Genomic DNA, 17715 nt, shown 5'->3' on the forward strand with positions numbered 1-17715 from the left:
AAGGCAGGAACTTAAACGGAAGGCACCACTGCCTGTAAGACCTTTCTCCCAAAAATAGCCTCCGAAGAAGCAAAAGTATCAAATTTATAGAATTTAGAAACGGTATGAAGCGAAGACCAAGTCGCCGCCTTACAAATCTGTTCAACAGAGGCCTCATGTTTAAAAGCCCATGTGGAAGCTACTGCTCTAGTAGAATGAGCTGTAATTCTTTCAGGAGGCTGCTGGCCAGCAGTCTCATAGGCTAAGCGTATTATACTTCTTAGCCAAAAAGAAAGAGAAGTTGCCGAAGCCTTTTGGCGTCTCTTCTGTCCAGAGTAGACAACAAACAAAGCAGATGTTTGACGAAAATCCTTTGTAGCTTGTAAATAAAACTTTAAAGCACGAACCACATCAAGATTGTGTAATAGACGTTCCTTCTTTGAAGAAGGATTAGGACATAGTGAAGGAACAACAATCTCCTGATTGATATTCTTCTTAGATACCACCTTAGGAAGAAACCCAGGTTTGGTACGTAACACTACCTTATCTGCATGGAAAATCAGATAAGGGGAATCACATTGTAAAGCAGATAACTCCGAAACTTTTCGAGCCGAGGAGATAGCTACTAAAAACAGAACTTTCCAAGATAAAAGCTTAATATCTATGGAATGCAAAGGTTCAAACGGAACCCCTTGAAGAACTTTAAGAACTAAATTTAAACTCCATGGTGGAGCAACAGGTTTAAACACAGGCTTGATTCTAACTAAAGCCTGACAAAACGCCTGAACGTCTGGAACCTCAGCCAGACGTTTGTGCAAAAGAATAGACAGAGCAGAAATCTGTCCCTTTAAGGAACTAGCTGACAAACCCTTCTCCAATTCTTCTTGGAGAAAATATAATATCCTAGGAATCCTGACCTTACTCCATAAGTAACCCTTGGATTCACACCAATGAAGATATTTACACCATATCTTATGATAGATTATCCTGGTGACAGGCTTTTGATCTTGAATTAAGGTATCAATGACCTATTCGGAAAAACCACGCATTGATAGAATAAAGTGTTCAATCTCCAAGCAGTTAGAAGCAGAGAAATTAGATTTGGATGTTTGAAGGGACCTTGAAGTAGAAAGTCCTGCCTTAGCGGCAGAGTCCATGGTGGAAAGGATGACATGTCCACCAGATCTGCATACCAAGTCCTGCGTGGCCACGCAGGGGCTATCAAGATCACCGAAGCTCTCTCCTGCTTGATCTTGGCAATCAGACGAGGGAGCAGAGGAAACGGTGGAAACACATAAGCCAGGCTGAAGGACCAGGGCACTGCTAGAGCATCTATCAGCGCTGCCTTGGGAACCCTGGACCTGGACCCGTAACAAGGAAGCTTGGCGTTCTGACGAGACGCCATGAGATCCAGTTCTGGTTTGCCCCAAAGTTGGATCAACTGGGCAAATACCTCCGGATGGAGCTCCCACTCCCCCGGATGAAAAGTCTGCCGACTTAGAAAATCTGCCTCCCAGTTCTCTACTCCTGGGATATGGATAGCTGAGAGATGGCAAGAGTGAACCTCTGCCCATAGAATTATCTTTGAAACCTCCAACATTGCCAGGGGGCTCCTTGTTCCCCCCTGATGGTTGATATAGGCTACAGTCGTGATGTTGTCCGACGGAAATCTGATGAACCTGACCGCAGCTAGCTGAGGCCAAGCCTGAAAAGCATTGAATATCGCTCTTAGTTCCAGAATGTTTATCGGAAGGAGGGCCTCCTCCTGAGTCCACAAACACTGAGCCTTCAGGGAGTTCCAGACTGCACCCCAGCCCAGAAGGCTGGCATCTGTCGTTACTATAGTCCATTCTGGCCTGCGGAAACTCATTCCCTTGGACAGATGGACCCGAGATAGCCACCAGAGAAGAGAATCCCTGGTCTCTTGATCCAGATTTAGTAGAGGGGACAAATCTGTGTAATCCCCAATTCCACTGATTGAGCATGCAAAGTTGCAGTGGTCTGAGATGTAGGCGGGCAAACGGAACTATGTCCTTTGCCACTACCATTAATCCGATTACCTCCATACACTGAGCCACTGACGGACGAGAAATGGAATAAAGAGCACGGCAGGAAGTTAGAAGTTTTGACAACCTGACCTCTGTCAGATAAATCTTCATTTCTACTGAATCTATCAGAGTTCCTAGGAAGGAAACTCTTGTGAGAGGTGAGAGAGAACTCTTTCCTTTGTTCACCTTCCACCCGTGAGACCTTAGGAATGCCAGAACAATGTCCGTATGGGACCTGGCGATTTGAAAAGTTGACGCCTGTATCAGGATGTCGTCTAGGTAAGGGGCTACTGCTATACCCCGCGGTCTTAGAACCGCCAGAAGGGACCCTAGAACCTTCATAAAGATTCTTGGTGCCGTGGCTAACCCAAAGGGAAGAGCCACAAACTGGTAATGCCTGTCTAGGAAGGCGAACTTGAGAAACTGATGATGATCCCTGTGTATCGGAATATGTAGATAAGCATCCTTTAAATCCACGGTAGTCATATATTGACCCTCCTGGATCATAGGTAGGATGGTTCGAATAGTCTCCATCTTGAAGGATGGGACCCTGAGAAATTTGTTTAGGATCTTGAGATCCAAGATTGGTCTGAAAGTTCCCTCTTTATTGGGAACTATAAACAGATTTGAATAGAAGCCCTGCCCCTGTTCCTCCTTTGGAACTGGGTGGACCACTCCCATAACTAGTAGGTCTTGAACCCAATGTAAGAATGCCTCTCTCTTTATCTGGTTTGCAGATAATTGTGAGAGATGAAATCTCCCCTTTGGAGATGAAGCTTTAAAATCCAGAAGATATCCCTGGGAAACAATCTCCAGAGCCCAGGGATCCTGGACGTCTCTTGCCCAAGCCTGAGTGAAGAGAGAAAGTCTGCCCCCCACTAGATCCGGTCCCGGATCGGGGGCTACTCCTTCATGCTGTCTTAAAGGCAGCAGCAGGCTTTTTGGCCTGTTTCCCCTTGTTCCAAGCCTGGTTAGGTCTCCAGACTAGCTTGGACTGGGCAAAATTTCCCTCTTGTTTTGTAGAAGAGGAAGATGAAGCTGCGCCACTCTTGAAGTTTCGAAAGGAACGAAAATTAGTCTGTTTGGTCCTTAACTTGTTGGACCTATCCTGGGGAAGGGCGTGGCCTTTTCCTCCAGTAATATCAGAAATGATCTCCTTCAGTCCAGGCCCAAATAGGGTCTGCCCTTTGAAGGGGATTTTGAGAAGTTTAGACTTTGAAGTGAGATCAGCTGACCAGGATTTAAGCCATAGCGCCCTACGTGCCTGAATGGCAAAACATGAATTTTTAGCCGTTAGCTTGGTTAAATGAAAAACGGCGTCAGAAATAAATGAATTGGCTAACAAGGATATCATCCAACGGGGTCTCTACCTGTAAAGCCTCCTCCAGAGACTCGAACCAGAAAGCCGCTGCAGCAGTGACTGGGGCAATGCATGCAAGAGGCTGGAGAATAAAACCTTGTTGTATAAAGATTTTCTTAAGGAAACCCTCTAATTTCTTATCCATAGGATCTAGGAAAGCACAACTGTCCTCGACAGGAATAGTTGTACGCTTAGCTAGGGTAGAGACTGCTCCCTCCACCTTAGGGACCGTCTGCCACAAGTCCCGTGTAGCGGCATCTATAGGAAACATTTTCTTAAAAGCAGGAGGGGGAGAGAACGGCACACCTGGTCTATCCCATTCCTTAGTAATAATTTCTGAAAACCTCTTAGGGATTGGAAAAACATCAGTGTAAACAGGCACTGCAAAGCATTTGTCCATTTTACACAATTTCTCTGGGACTACAATGGTGTCACAGTCATCCAGAGTTGCTAAAACCTCCCTGAGCAACACACGGAGGTGTTCAAGCTTAAATTTAAATGCTGTCATTTCAGACTGAAGTAACGCCTTCCCTGAATCAGATAGAAGCTCTCCTGCTTCAACTTCTGCACATTGTGAGGGTATATCAGACATAGCTACTAAAGCGTCAGAGAGCTCTGTATTTGTTCTAGCCCCAGAGCTGTCTTGCTTTCCCTGTAACCCTGGCAGTTTGGACAATACCTCAGTGAGGGTATGATTCATAACTGCCGCCATGTCTCGTAAAGTAAACGCATTGGACGCGCTAGATGTACTTGGCGTCCCTTGAGTGAGAGTTATAGGTTCTGACACGTGGGGAGAGCTAGATGGCATAACCTCCCTTTTGTCAGTCTCAGAAACCTCAGAGAAAAAACGTTTTTATTTATAAATCATGCAAACGTTTTTACACTAAGTAATATAGGTTTTAACATGAATATTATCCCTTTTTGCAAGCATGATCCCAGTTGTTGTTAAATCACTGTATCAGGCTTACCTCAAATATACCAGGCACTGTCAGCATTTTCTAGACCTTATCTCTCTAGAAAAAAATATACTGAACATACCTCAAAGCAGGCAATCTGCAGACCGTCCCCCCAACTGAAGTTTTCTTTCCGTACTCTTCAGTTATGTGTGAGAACAGCAATGGACCTTAGTTACAAACCGCTAAGATCATCAAAACTCCAGGCAGAAGTCTTCTTCCAATTTCTGCCTGAGAGTAAAAACAGTACAACGCCGGAACCGTTTAAAAATAAACTTTTGATTGAAGGTAAAAACTACACTAAGTCACCACATCTCTCTTGATACTTCCTTTCTTGTCGAGAGCTGCAAGACAATGACTGGTGGCAGTTAGGGGAGGAGCTATATAGACAGCTCTGCTGTGGGTGTCCTCTTGCAGCTTCCTGTTGGGAAGGAGAATATCCCACAAGTAATGGATGAAACCGTGGACTGGATACACCTTTACAAGAGAAATGCCTATAAATACACCCCTCACCACACCCACAATTCAGTTTAACGAATAGCCAAGAAGTGGGGTGATAAAGGAGTAAAAAGCCTCAAAAAAGGAATTTGGAAATAATTGTGCTTTATACAAAAAAATCATAACCACCATAAAAAGGGTGGGCCTCTTGGACTCTTGCCAATATGAAAGAAATTAATTTATCAGGTAAGTTCTTACATAAATTATGTTTTCTTTCATGTAATTGGCAAGAGTCCATGAGCTAGTGATGTATGGGATATCAATACCCCAGATGTGGAACTCCACGCAAGAGTCGTTAGAGAAGGAGGGATAAAAATAAACAGCAGCCATTTCTCGCTGAAAAAATAATAAATATAAAAGTCATTCTCATAATGAAAAGAAAAACTTAAAACATCAGCAGAAGAATCAAACTGAAACAGCTGCCTGAAGAACTTTTCTACCAAAAACTGCTTCTGAAGAAGCAAATACATCAAAATGGTAGAATTAAGTAAATGTATGCAAAGAAGACCAAGTTGCTGCTTTGCCAATCTGATCAACTGAAGCTTCATTCTTAAAAGCCCATGGAGTGGCGACTGATCTAGTAGAATGAGATGTAATTCTCCGAGGCGGGGCCTGACCCGACTCCAAATAAGCTTGATGAATCAAAAGCTTTAACCAAGAAGCCAAGGAAATAGCAGAGGCCTTCTGACCTTTCCTAGGACCAGAAAATATAACTAATAGACTAGAAGTTTTCCTGAAATTTTTAGTAGCTTTAACATAATATTTCAAAGCTCTTACCACATCCAAAGAATGTAAGGATCTTTCCAAAGAAATCTTAGGATTAGGACATAAGGAAGGGACAACAATTTCTCTACTAATGTTGTTAGAATTCACAACTTTAGGCAAAAATTTAAATGAAGTCCGCAAAACCGCCTTATCCTGATGAAAAATCAGAAAAGGAGATTCACAAGAAAGAGCAGATAGCTCAGAAACTCTTCTAGCAGAAGAGATGGCCAAAAGGAACAACACTTTCCAAGAAAGTAGTTTATGTCCAAAGAATGCATAGGCTCAAATGGAGGAGCCTGTAACGCCTTCAAAACCAAATTAAGACTCCAAGGAGAAGAAATTGATTTAATGACGGGCTTAATACGAACTAAAGCCTGTACAAAACAGTGAATATCTGGAAGTTTAGCAATCTTTCTGTGAAATAAAACAGAAAGAGCGGAGATTTGTCCTTTCAAGGAACTTGCGGACAAACCCTTCTCTAAACCATCCTGAAGAAACTGTAGAATTCTAGGAATTCTAAAAGAATGCCAAGAGAAATTATGAGAAGAACACCAGGAAATGTAGGTCTTCCAAACTCGATAATAAATCTTTCTAGAGACAGATTTACGAGCTTGTAACATAGTATTAATCACTGGGTCAGAGAAACCTCTATGACTTAGTACTAAGCGTTCAATTTCCATACCTTCAAATTTAATGATTTGAGATCCTGATAAAAAAACGGACCTTGAGACAGTAGGTCCGGGCTTAACGGAAGTGGCCAAGGTAGGCAACTGGACATCCGAACAAGATCCGCATACCAAAACCTGTGTGGCCATGCTGGAGCCACCAGCAACACAAACGATTATTCCATGATGATTTTGGAGCTCACTCTTGGAAGAAGAACTAGAGGCGGGAAAATGTAAGCAGGATGATAACACCAAGGAAGTAGAATGGGTAAAATGTAACACTTTATTAACATATATACAAAGACAGACAATTTACTTAAATTGGACCATGGTAAAGAAACAAGTAATCACCATATGTTTCTATATTAAGTCATAGGTAATGGTCCAACACTAAGATAAAAACCAAAAGATAAAAATGAGGGCAGTGTGATCTAATGGTTACTAGAGCAGAATATGGCAGAATGAATCTGAATAAGTGGAATAAGGGATATAGGAGTTTGTAAACCAAACACAAACACACAGGCTATGCGCTCAAAGGCTTCCTCCTTCCTGCGTACTGCTGGGATTCAACCCAGTCAGCCGATTTCTGACTTTGATCCCTACAAATAAACCACACAGCGTTCATTCAATATCAGTATATCTTAGCTAATCACACAAAAGGCTTGTGTAGAGAGAAATACTCTATCATATGTTGTTTGGATAGTAGCGCAAATGATCATATATTGGTATTGCAGAGTGTACATCAAACAGCCTTTCAATCCAAAAAGGGGCTTAACAATATAAGTTTAAAATAGCTCAATTAGCTAAGAGAATATTCACTATAGTTCTATGTGCTTATCGTCACCGAAAGAACTATCCTCTATAACATTCGCTATATTAAGCTATTAAAGTGAACAGACTGCAGCCCTGTGCGCTATTGCGCTAAATTACAATACGCTCATGTTGCAAACATACAACAAGCCTAGGCTTCGATAACTGCTCTCACACCAAGTTAGAACACGCCCACCGACGCGTTTCGTCACTGTGCGTGACTTCGTCAGGGCATAGGGCCGGCCCAGCCTCATAACCCATCTTTTGTAATCAGCGGTTGCCGTAGTAACGGCTTGTGTATAGCGGAAGTGTTCACCGCCATAGCTAAAGCAATCGTATGATACAATCTATTGTTCAAATATTGGAAAAGTAGGTATTTTTCATCAATGTGTATTTGTCCACAATTTGCTGGTTGGGGGATTTTACTATGAAAATCATCATTGCTGTCAATACAGACTAAGTATATGTAGTATTTTCATATGCGTGTGTGAACAAAATACATAGTATTACATATCTTCCTACATCACATAGTCTTAACTACCTCTGTTTTTATCAACGCATGTTCACATTAACATCTATCATGTCAATACTCAGTATAGATCGGTATTTATTTTGATATTAAATTATGTACTGTTTGAAAACATTATCTTTCCTTTTTGTTCTCATATATATCGATTATTGAAAGATTAATTCAGGATTTCTTTAAAGCACTTTCAAAAACGTCACTCAGATACAACATAGTACTAGACTAGATCCATTTCATGTTTTCATATGAGTATGTAGATAGAATGATTAGTGTCAGAGAAACCTCCTTAGGACAAAACTTTGCTTGTGTCTGTCTTTTAACAGAAAAGGTACACATTTACACATATTATATCAGTACTTTATAGAGAAAGATAGTTTTTATAGTTCTCTATTTTTATATATACTTTTATCTAGAAGTGATCGATGCAGGATCAAAAAACCAACACCTAGATGCAACATAGTAGCAGAGTCATCATTTGGATTCCTGTTTCTCGTTGTTATTTTAGTCACGATTATAATTGAACGTAGGTGCCACAGGAATTGTACTTACATTGATATTTTTAATATCACAATAGATTGATACAGTTTTAGTCACACGCGTGAGGAATCGCTATGTGTTACACTAGGCGTGCTGTGTGAATTTTCCCTAACCTACTATAAACACCAAGGAAGTGTCAGCGCATCCACTGCTTCCGCCTGAACATCCCTGGACCTGGACAGGTATCTGGGAAGTTTCTTGTTTATATGAGAGGCCATGAGATCTATCTCTGGAAGACCCCACCATCTGAACAATCTGAGAAAATACATCTGGATGGAGAGACCACTCCCCTGGATGTAAAGTCTGACGGCTGAGATAATCCGCCTCCCAATTGTCTACACCTGGGATATGCACTGCAGTGATTAGACAGGAGCTGGATTCCGCCCAAGCAAGTATCCGAGATACTTCTTTCATTGCTTGGGGACTGTGAGTCCCACCCAGATGGTAAAAATGAACAAAAGGAATAGCGTCCGATGCTGCAGTCATGAGGCCTAAAACTTCCATGCACATAGCCACTGAAAGGAATGACAGACTGAAGGTGCCGACAGGCTGCAACCAATTTTAAACGTCTCTTGTCTGTTAGAGACAGAGTCATGGACACTGAATCTATCTGGAAACCTAAAAAGGTGACCCTTGTCTGAGAAATCAAGAAACTTTTTGGTAAATTGATCCTCCAACCATGTTTTTGTAGAAACAATACTAGTTGATTTGTGTGAGATTCTGCAGAACGTAAAGACTGAACTAGTACCAAGATATTGCCCAAATAAGGAACACCCACCACCATAGGAGGGAAAGTTTGTAAAACTGAATTGTGGGTGTGGTGAGGGGTGTATTTTTTTATTTTTTTTAAATCTTTATTGAGATTTCAAAATTAAACAATTACATATCAAAGGAAACAAGAGGACTCACAGGGTCAAACATATTATGATACATTTTGCATTGCATTCTGTACATGTATAACTATTTGAGCATGGGGCTTTAGTTTTGAAATTGTCGAGTTATCCTTAGTCCATACTGATGCTGGTTCTATGTGATCAGCTGGATGTTGTTTAGAGTCCATTGTATTTTTAATTGCACATCTTGCTGTTTCCTCTGTTCTCAGCATAAAATTAAACGTCTCAACAAAAAAAAAGTTAACAGAAACCTATGCTACTTATTAGAAAGGGAAACATGAAATATGAAATAAAAAGAAACAAAAAGTCAAGGAGGCATAACAAAGACAAATACTGATATCCTATCTATATCTCGTTGATACTTCATATATTTGCTGTTGTCATCATTATTTACACAATTAGTCTTTATTTGTAGTAGTGTATTGTTCCCAGAGAAAAATTACATAATGATAAAAGGGCATTTGGTCGATTCTAAAATAGTGGAGCCTTTCCATTATCAGTATGTTCTTTACTGCTGCTAACCATTCCGAGAGGGATGGAATATGTGTAGACTTCCAATTTATAGGTATTAAGCGTTTGGCTGCATTAGTCATTATTTGTGAAAGAGACCTTCTAATTTTACAGTGGATACCTGTATGTAAGTTAAAGAGATACCTAACTGGCTTTTTTTCCAGCTGCATGCCTATTGCTTTATTGATTTGGTTATGCACCTCCTCCCAAAAGAGTTGTAACTTACTGCATTCCCACCAGATGTGCCACATTGTGCCCTCCTGCTCGCAGCCCCTCCAGCATTTTCCACTGACATTAGGGAACATGTGCTTTAACCTACTTGGCGTTAAATACCATCTGCTAAGGACTTTGATGTTTGTTTCTAGTATTGCCGCTGAGTGCGCAGATCTGGCTGTCATTTTAAACATGTTTGACCATGTTTTTGGAGGGATCTGCTGATTCATTTCTCTGTTCCATTTCAAAGTATAACTAGGGGTGTGAGGCGTGCAGGCACGCAATATTTCATTATACATTAATGATATTTTTTTTGGTTGGCTTTGCATATAGCACAAGGTTTCAAAAGGGGTTAATTTGTGCATCATGTCTGATTTCCTTTTGTGTGTGTGTGTAGGTAGTGTCTAACCTGGTGAAATAAAAACCATGAGGTAAACTGAGTTAGTCCTTTATCTATTAATGTTTGTCTTTTTGCTAATACATCCTTCTCTATCAACTCACACACTGGTAGGAAGCTTGACAAATCTGTGGGATGTTGAACTTGAATTTCAAGCCATAGATCTCTATTGTGAAGTAAAGTGGTCAAAGGGGAGTATGGTGTAGATATTGTGGTGTACCGATCTCTTAGTACTACCCAGTCCAACCATACAGCCTTCACACTTGGGAAAGGGTCTAATAGGACCTTATTAATTTGGTTTGGGGACCAGCATATCTTACCAATATGTGTGGTATGCAGTAACTGCGCTTCTAGGTCTATATTTCTTTTATAGCTACTCTGACTTTGCCTGCACCATTCAATAATTTTTTTAACGAGATTGCCCATTTATAAGCTTCCAAATTAGGGACCCCCAGGCCCCCATCTTCTCTACGTGAGTATAATATGGTTTTTGCAAGTCTGGGTGGTTTGCGGTGCCAGATATATGAGTTTATAATGTTTTGCAGTTTGTCTATTTCTCCCTCTGCACCTGGCAGTGCCTGCATGACATATAGTGCTTTAGGTAGTAGCATCATTTTGGTTGACGCTATTCTGCCTAGCCAAGAAATATTCTTAGGTAGCCAGGAGGAGGTTAGGGAGAGAAATTCCCGCTGCAGGCGGCCGTAGTTAAGTTTACGCATTTCATCAGTGTTGGTGGTTATGTGGATTCCTAAATATTTCAGAGCTGTATTCTGTATTTTAAAGGGAAAATTAAGTTTAATCATATTGATGTCTGCCTCTGTGAGGTTGACTGGGTAGATTTCAGACTAAGTTATTCACTAAGAAATTTGATATAGCTCCATCATTCTCAAGTTCAGTTAGGACAGCTGGTAATGAGGTTGAAGAGGATGTCAGAGTCATTAGAATATCATCCGCGAATATTGCTAATTTATACATTTGATCAGCTATTCTGACGACTGTTACTTGTGTGTTTTGCCTTAATCTTATGGCTAATGGTTCTAGGGAGAGAGCAAACAGGAGAGGGGAGAGCGGGCATCCCTGTCTCGTCCCGTTACGGATCTCAAAGGGCTCTGAAAGAATACCATTAACTTTGACTTGCGCGGTGGGGTTGGAATATAGCGCCCATATTTTATCTATAAATTTTATAGGGAATCCAAATTTTATAAGTGTAGTTTGAAGATATGTCCAATCTAAGCGATCAAACGCTTTTTCCGTGTCTGTGGAAAGGTAGATAGAAGGGGTTTTTGAGATTTTAAGGTGGTCTAGAAAATTTATTATTTTGTTAATATTATCTTTGGCTTCTCTATTTGGAATAAAACCAACCTGGTCTCCATGGACCAGGTCCGGTAGGTATTTATTTATCCTGTTGGCCAATATCTTGGCGTATATCTTAGCATCCACATTGAGTAAGGATATGGGCCTAAAATTTGCTGGCTTCTCTGGTGGTTTGCCTGGCTTAGGGATAACAGAAATATGCGCTTGTAATATTGTATCTGGGAATGGGTCTGTATTTGAAGTCTGATTAAATAAGGTCAGTAGATGCGTGGCTAAGTGGGGGATAAATGTCTTGTAATATCGACTTGAAAAGCCATCAGGGCCTGGGGCTTTGTCTGGTTTCAAATCTTTAACTACATTTGTAATCTCTAAAATAGTGATCGGTGTGGCAAGAGTCTCTGCGTCTTTGGATTTTATTATGGGAGTTTGGATGTTATTCAGGTATGTCTCACATAGTGTTCTATGTTTGTTAGGGTCTCTCTTTGGGAAGAGATTATATAGTTTATGATAAAAGGATTGGAACATTTTACTAATTGACCGTGTATCCTCAATCTGGCCTCCTTGTTCCTGAGTTAGAGCATGTATATAATTTTTTGTTTTTTGCTTTTTCAAAGCCCTGGCTAACATTTTACCTGATTTATTCCCTTCATTATAGTATTTCTGCTTTAAATATGGCTGGTGTTTTTGGTTTTCGAGTTGTAGATAATTATTTAGCTTAGTGCGTTTATCTTTTAATAAATTTTGCAAAGCCGAGTCTAGGGGGTGTAGTTTCAGTAGATAATCTGCCTCTATTACTTCTTGCGCTAAGGTGTTATATACTTTTGCAGATTGTTTGCGCTTTTGGGCTTTTAGTTTTATGAGCTCTCCTCTGATATACGCTTTATGCGCCTCCCAGATTGTTGTGGCTTTCATATCTGGCGTGTTGTTTTCTAGAAAGTATGTGTCAAGTTGCGTGGAGATTTTCTCTACTAGAGTTGTATCCATCAATAAGGAATCATCTAGATTCCACATAAATGGCTTCAATGGGATTGAGGGCCACTGCATTATACAGTCTACTCTGGAATGGTCAGACCACGTAGTATGCTTGATATTGACTAGCTTAATAAGTGATAAAGCTAAATGATCAACTAAGACATAGTCTAATCTAGAATAGCTCTTTTGAGGATGAGAAAAAAATGTGTAGTCCCTAGTGTGTGGATGTGTGTATCTCCACCACAGGAACCTAAACAGAAGGCACCACAGCTTGAAGAACCTTTCTCCCAAAAACAGCCTCAGATGAAGCAAAAGTATCAAATTTGGAAAATTTGGAAAAAGTGTGAAGAGACGACCAAGTTGCAGCCTTGCAAATCTGTTCAACAGAAGCATCGTTTTTAAATGCCCATGAGGAAGCCACAGCTCTAGTAGAATGAGCCGTAATTCGTTCTGGAGGCTGCTGTCCAGCAGTCTCGTAAGCAACACGGATGATACTCCTCAGCCAAAGAGAAAGGGAGGTAGCCGTAACTTTCTGACCCCTACGTTTCCCAGCAAAAACCACAAATAGAGATGTTTGACAAAAATCCTTAGTCGCCTGCAAATAGAACTTCAAGGCATGGACAACATCCAAATTATGTAACCGACGCTCCTTCTTAGAGGAAGGATTAGGACACAAGGAAGGAACAACAATTTCCTGATTAATATTCTTGTTAGAAACAACCTTAGGAAGAAAACCAGGTTTAGTACGTAACACCACCTTATCAGAATGGAAAACAAGATAAGGAGAATGACATTGCAATGCCGAAAGCTCAGAAACTCTGTGAGCAGAAGAAATAGCAACCAAAAATAAAACTTTCCAAGATAACAACTTAATATCTATGGAATGCATGGGTTCAAACGGAACCCCTTGAAGAACATTAAGAACTAAATTCAAACTCCAAGGAGGAGTAATAGGTCTAAAAACAGGCCGGATTCTAACCAAGGCCTGACAAAAAGATTGAACATCTGGAACATCTGCCAGACGCTTGTGTAGCAAAATAGACAAAGCAGAAATCTGTCCCTCTAAGGAACTTGCTGACAATCCCTTTTCCAATCCTTCTTGGAGAAAAGACAAAATCCTGGGAATCCGAACCCTACTCCATGAGTAGCCCTTGGATTCACACCAATAAAGATATTTACGCCATATCTTATGGTAAATTTTTCTAGTAACAAGCTTACGTGCCTGAATCAAGGTATCAATGACCGCATCAGAGAACCCCCGCTTAGATAAAATCAAGTGTTCAATCTCCAAGCAGCTGCAGAGAAATTAGATTCGCATGAAGGAAGGGTCCCGGAAAAAGGAAGGTCCTGCCTCAATGGAAGCTTCCACGGCGGCAGAGATGACATGTCCACCAGATCGGCATACCAAGTCCTGCGAGGCCACGCAGGAGCGATTAGAATCACCGAAGCCCTCTCTTGTTTGATCCGATCAATTACCCAGGGAAGGAGAGCAAACGGTGGAAACACATAAGCTAGGTTGAATGACCAAGGCACTGCCAAGGCATCTATCAGTTCGGCCTGAGGATCCCTGGACCAGGATCCATATCTCGGGAGCTTGGCATTCTGATGAGATGCCATCAGATCCAATTCCGGTCTGCCCCACCTGAGAATCAGGGAAGTAAAGACCTCCGGATGAAGTTCCCATTCCCCCGGATGAAATGTCTGTCTGCTCAAAAAATCTGCCTCCCAGTTGTCCACTCCTGGGATGTAGATTGCTGACAGATAACAAGAGTGAGTCTCCGCCCACCGAATTATCTTGGATACTTCCATCATCGCTAAGGAACTCCTTGTTCCTCCCTGATTGATGTAAGCCACAGTAGTGATGTTGTCCGACTGAAATCGGATGAATTTGGCCGAAGCCAACTGAGGCCAAGCCTGAAGTGCGTTGAATATTGCTCTCAACTCCAGAATATTGATTGGAAGTAGAGACTCCGACTGAGTCCACACACCCTGAACCTTCAGGGAATTCCAGACAGCGCCCCATCAAAGTAGACTGGCGTCCGTCGTCACTATCACCCATGAGGGTCTGCAGAAACACGTCCCTTGGGACAGATGATCCGGCGACAACCACCAAAGAAGAGAGTCCCTTGACTCCTGATCCAGATCTATTTGAGGAGACAAATTTGCATAATCTTCATTCCACTGTCTGAGTTGTAGAGGTCTGAGATGAATACGAGCAAACTGAATGATGTCCATTGACGCTACCATCAAACCAATTACCTCCATGCACTGAGCCACTGATGGCCGAGTATTGGACTGAAGGGATCGGCATGTATTTAGAATCTTTAACTTTCTGACTTCCGTCAAGAAGATTTTCATGGATACCTCAATTTTAACCCCCAACAGCATAGTATCAGTACAGTTAAACTGAGATATTCTTGTGCCCAGAATAAAACACTGCACCTACCTCCATGCTGAGGAACAGCATGACAACATCACAGTATCAAGAGGTCCACTCCTCCTCCTCCTGAGGTCCTGTGAACGAAACAGTGTCTTAGTTAGCATTCTCTAAGACCATACACATAGAAGCAGCAGAAGCGTGGGAGGTGCAGTGAAGATAAAACTCCACTAGTTCCCATAGCCTAAAAGGCTAACACTCCAAACGCTGCCCTATACAAATAGTACACTTTGGCACCATTTGAAAAATAAAATACTCTTGATTGAAGAATCTAAACCAACACCTCACTTTACCTCTTCCTATCACTAACACAGGCAAAGAGAATGACTGGAGTGGGAGGGAAGGGAGGAGCTATATATGCAGCTCTGCTGTGGAGCTCTTTGCTTCCTCCTGTTGACCAGGAGGCGATATCCCATAAGTAAGGATGAAATCCATGGACACGTCATATCTTGTAAAAGAAATATTTACTTAAACTCCCCAATCATAAATTCCATACTGAAACTGTTAGACTGCAAAAGGGAAATACACATAGACCTGACTCATGGCAAATATAAGCAAATACATATATTTAAATCTTTATAACATAAAGGGCCAAACATAGCTGAGAGTGTCTTAAAAAATTATACATACTTACCAGAAGACACCCTTCCACATATAGCAGACAGCCAAACTAGTACTGAAAAATATCAGCAGAGGTAATGGTATAGGAGTATAACGATCTGAAAAGCGAGGCAGGGGATGAATCCCTGTGACCGATTACAGAGAGCCTTTGAAAGGATTTCCCATGGGTGAAACCACTAAATCAACAGGCAATACTCCCTTCACATCCCTCTGATAAACTCTGTACTCAGAGGAATTGGGCTTCAAAATGGTTAGAAGCGCCTATCATAGAAGAAATCAAGCACATCTTGCTTCACCACCGCCATAGGCGGGAAAGTTTGTAAAAACTGAGGGGTGTGTGTGTGGTGGGAGATGTATTTATAGGCATTTTGAGGTTTGGGAAACTTTGCCCCCTCCGGGTAGGAATGTATATCCTATACGTCACTAGCTCATGGACTCTTGCCACTTACATGGAAGAAAAGAGTAAAAAAACCATACCCCATATACATCCCTCTGACAAGCACTGAACTCTGAGGGGAACCCGGGACCTAAAATAAACTGAGAACCCTTCTATACGAAGAATCAAATGCACATCTTCATTTTTTGACCACCTCCAGCAGAGGTAAAGTAAAGATTGAGGCACATGTGAGGTGGGAGGAGTTTGGGAATCTTTGCCTCCTCCTAATGATAAGGAAAAGTAATTACCAGGAGTAATAAATTGTGGATTCTCACCACCTGTATGAAAGAAAACCAATACACATTACTTTGTAAATCCTACAAATAAGTCCTATAGCTATTTTCCTGACAGCCATAATTGGTGAAAAAGGCCAAATTAAAGTACTCTATGGTAAATGGGTGGGAATCCACTTACTAAGAACCAAAACACCATAAGAAATATGTTTGGAACCAGAGACATGAAGTGCATAATGCAGCTACACTATTATCCACTGGGTATAGGATAATGCGGTAAAATCTTAAATTTTACCTTAAAGCATTGGTCATAGCAAAGAAGAACAGGAACACAGATTCCATAAAATCTATATCCCTTGAGTGCTTTGCAATCATAAACCCGCACACATTTTTGCCAACAAAATGGTTAACACATTTCGATGTAGAGTTTTTGCATTGCAATACTTAATTGCTGGTATATACATTACATATATCTAAAGTACATATATGCCCTTTTAATAATATGGTATGGGGGCATGATAAAGACAATTTATCTTCAGATGAGAAATAAAAATGGTATAGTGTCTCACCTTGTTTTCCAGACTTTTGATGCTTACATTTTCAAAAGAGTTCTCCATAGTGGAAACATATGTCAGTCTACTCATACTAGGGCTGTAGCAAGATGACTCACGAGAGGAAGAAACACCCACAGGATTTTGAGCAGCAGTGGTAGTATGAAGAAATTCTTCACCCCTAAGGAACATATATCAATGAAGTCTTATTAAACAGATAATATAATTTTATAACAATTATTTAGAAAAACAGATTTATACTTCTGGGGAGAAGAAAAAGTGCAGGACTGGTGGGTATATGGTGTATGTAGGTCTATTACAAACTTAGTTTTAAATACAAAATAATGAGGACTAGATACTATGATGTGCACTAGTACCTGCTTTGTGCCAGTAGTACCAAAACATTAGTGTTCATACTTGGCACACTACAAGAGATAGAACAAGCTGGGTAATGGAAGGTAACAGGCAGAGACCACCCATACTTTTTCTTGGAATCGCTACTGTAGTTACAGTATGCTATGGCGTTACATCAATATTGCATGCTATTGGACCCCTTTCTACCTTCTATTTATTTTTATTTTTTATTTACCACTAACCACTAGTACTCCAAACACCACCACTGCAATTATCCCTAATCCCGATGACTCCATATGCAATATACCCGTTGGGTTTGAGCAATCAGATTGTCATTGTGACAAGTTAATCCTAATTATGGATTAAGAAGACTTAAAAATGGCCAATTCAAAATGAAAAGATGGATAATTACCCATGATCAGATAATTTCAATGAATCTTGGCTAGGAGAAGAGTGAATCAAAGGCGACGTTGAAGGTCTAAAGCTGTACTGTTCTTCCTCCAATCCATGAACAGCATTATCTAGAAACATTTTAGATTTGGTTTAGATACACCAAACAGAGAATGTGTTTAAGCAAGTCTTTAAAAGTAGAATTAAATACAGTAGAACTGCATAATCAACAAGTATATAATAAAAAAAAGAA

At 40.8% G+C, this 17715-nt stretch overlaps 1 protein-coding gene across 1 annotated transcript in view; it reads right to left on the bottom strand.

Moving 5' to 3' along the window:
- The window catches only part of CEP192 (centrosomal protein 192), a 1162204-nt gene that overhangs the window by 638129 nt on the left and 506360 nt on the right, over window positions 1–17715 (bottom strand). The window contains exons 17-18 of the mRNA XM_053715857.1: window positions 17485–17593; window positions 16737–16899 (exon numbers count right to left, since the gene is read on the bottom strand). Coding sequence (XP_053571832.1) covers window positions 16737–16899; window positions 17485–17593 — 272 coding nt within the window. The remainder of the gene's footprint in view (window positions 1–16736; window positions 16900–17484; window positions 17594–17715) is intronic.

The sequence above is a fragment of the Bombina bombina genome, chromosome 5, assembly GCF_027579735.1.
Source record: "Bombina bombina isolate aBomBom1 chromosome 5, aBomBom1.pri, whole genome shotgun sequence".
NCBI classification, from domain to species: Eukaryota; Metazoa; Chordata; class Amphibia; order Anura; family Bombinatoridae; genus Bombina; species Bombina bombina.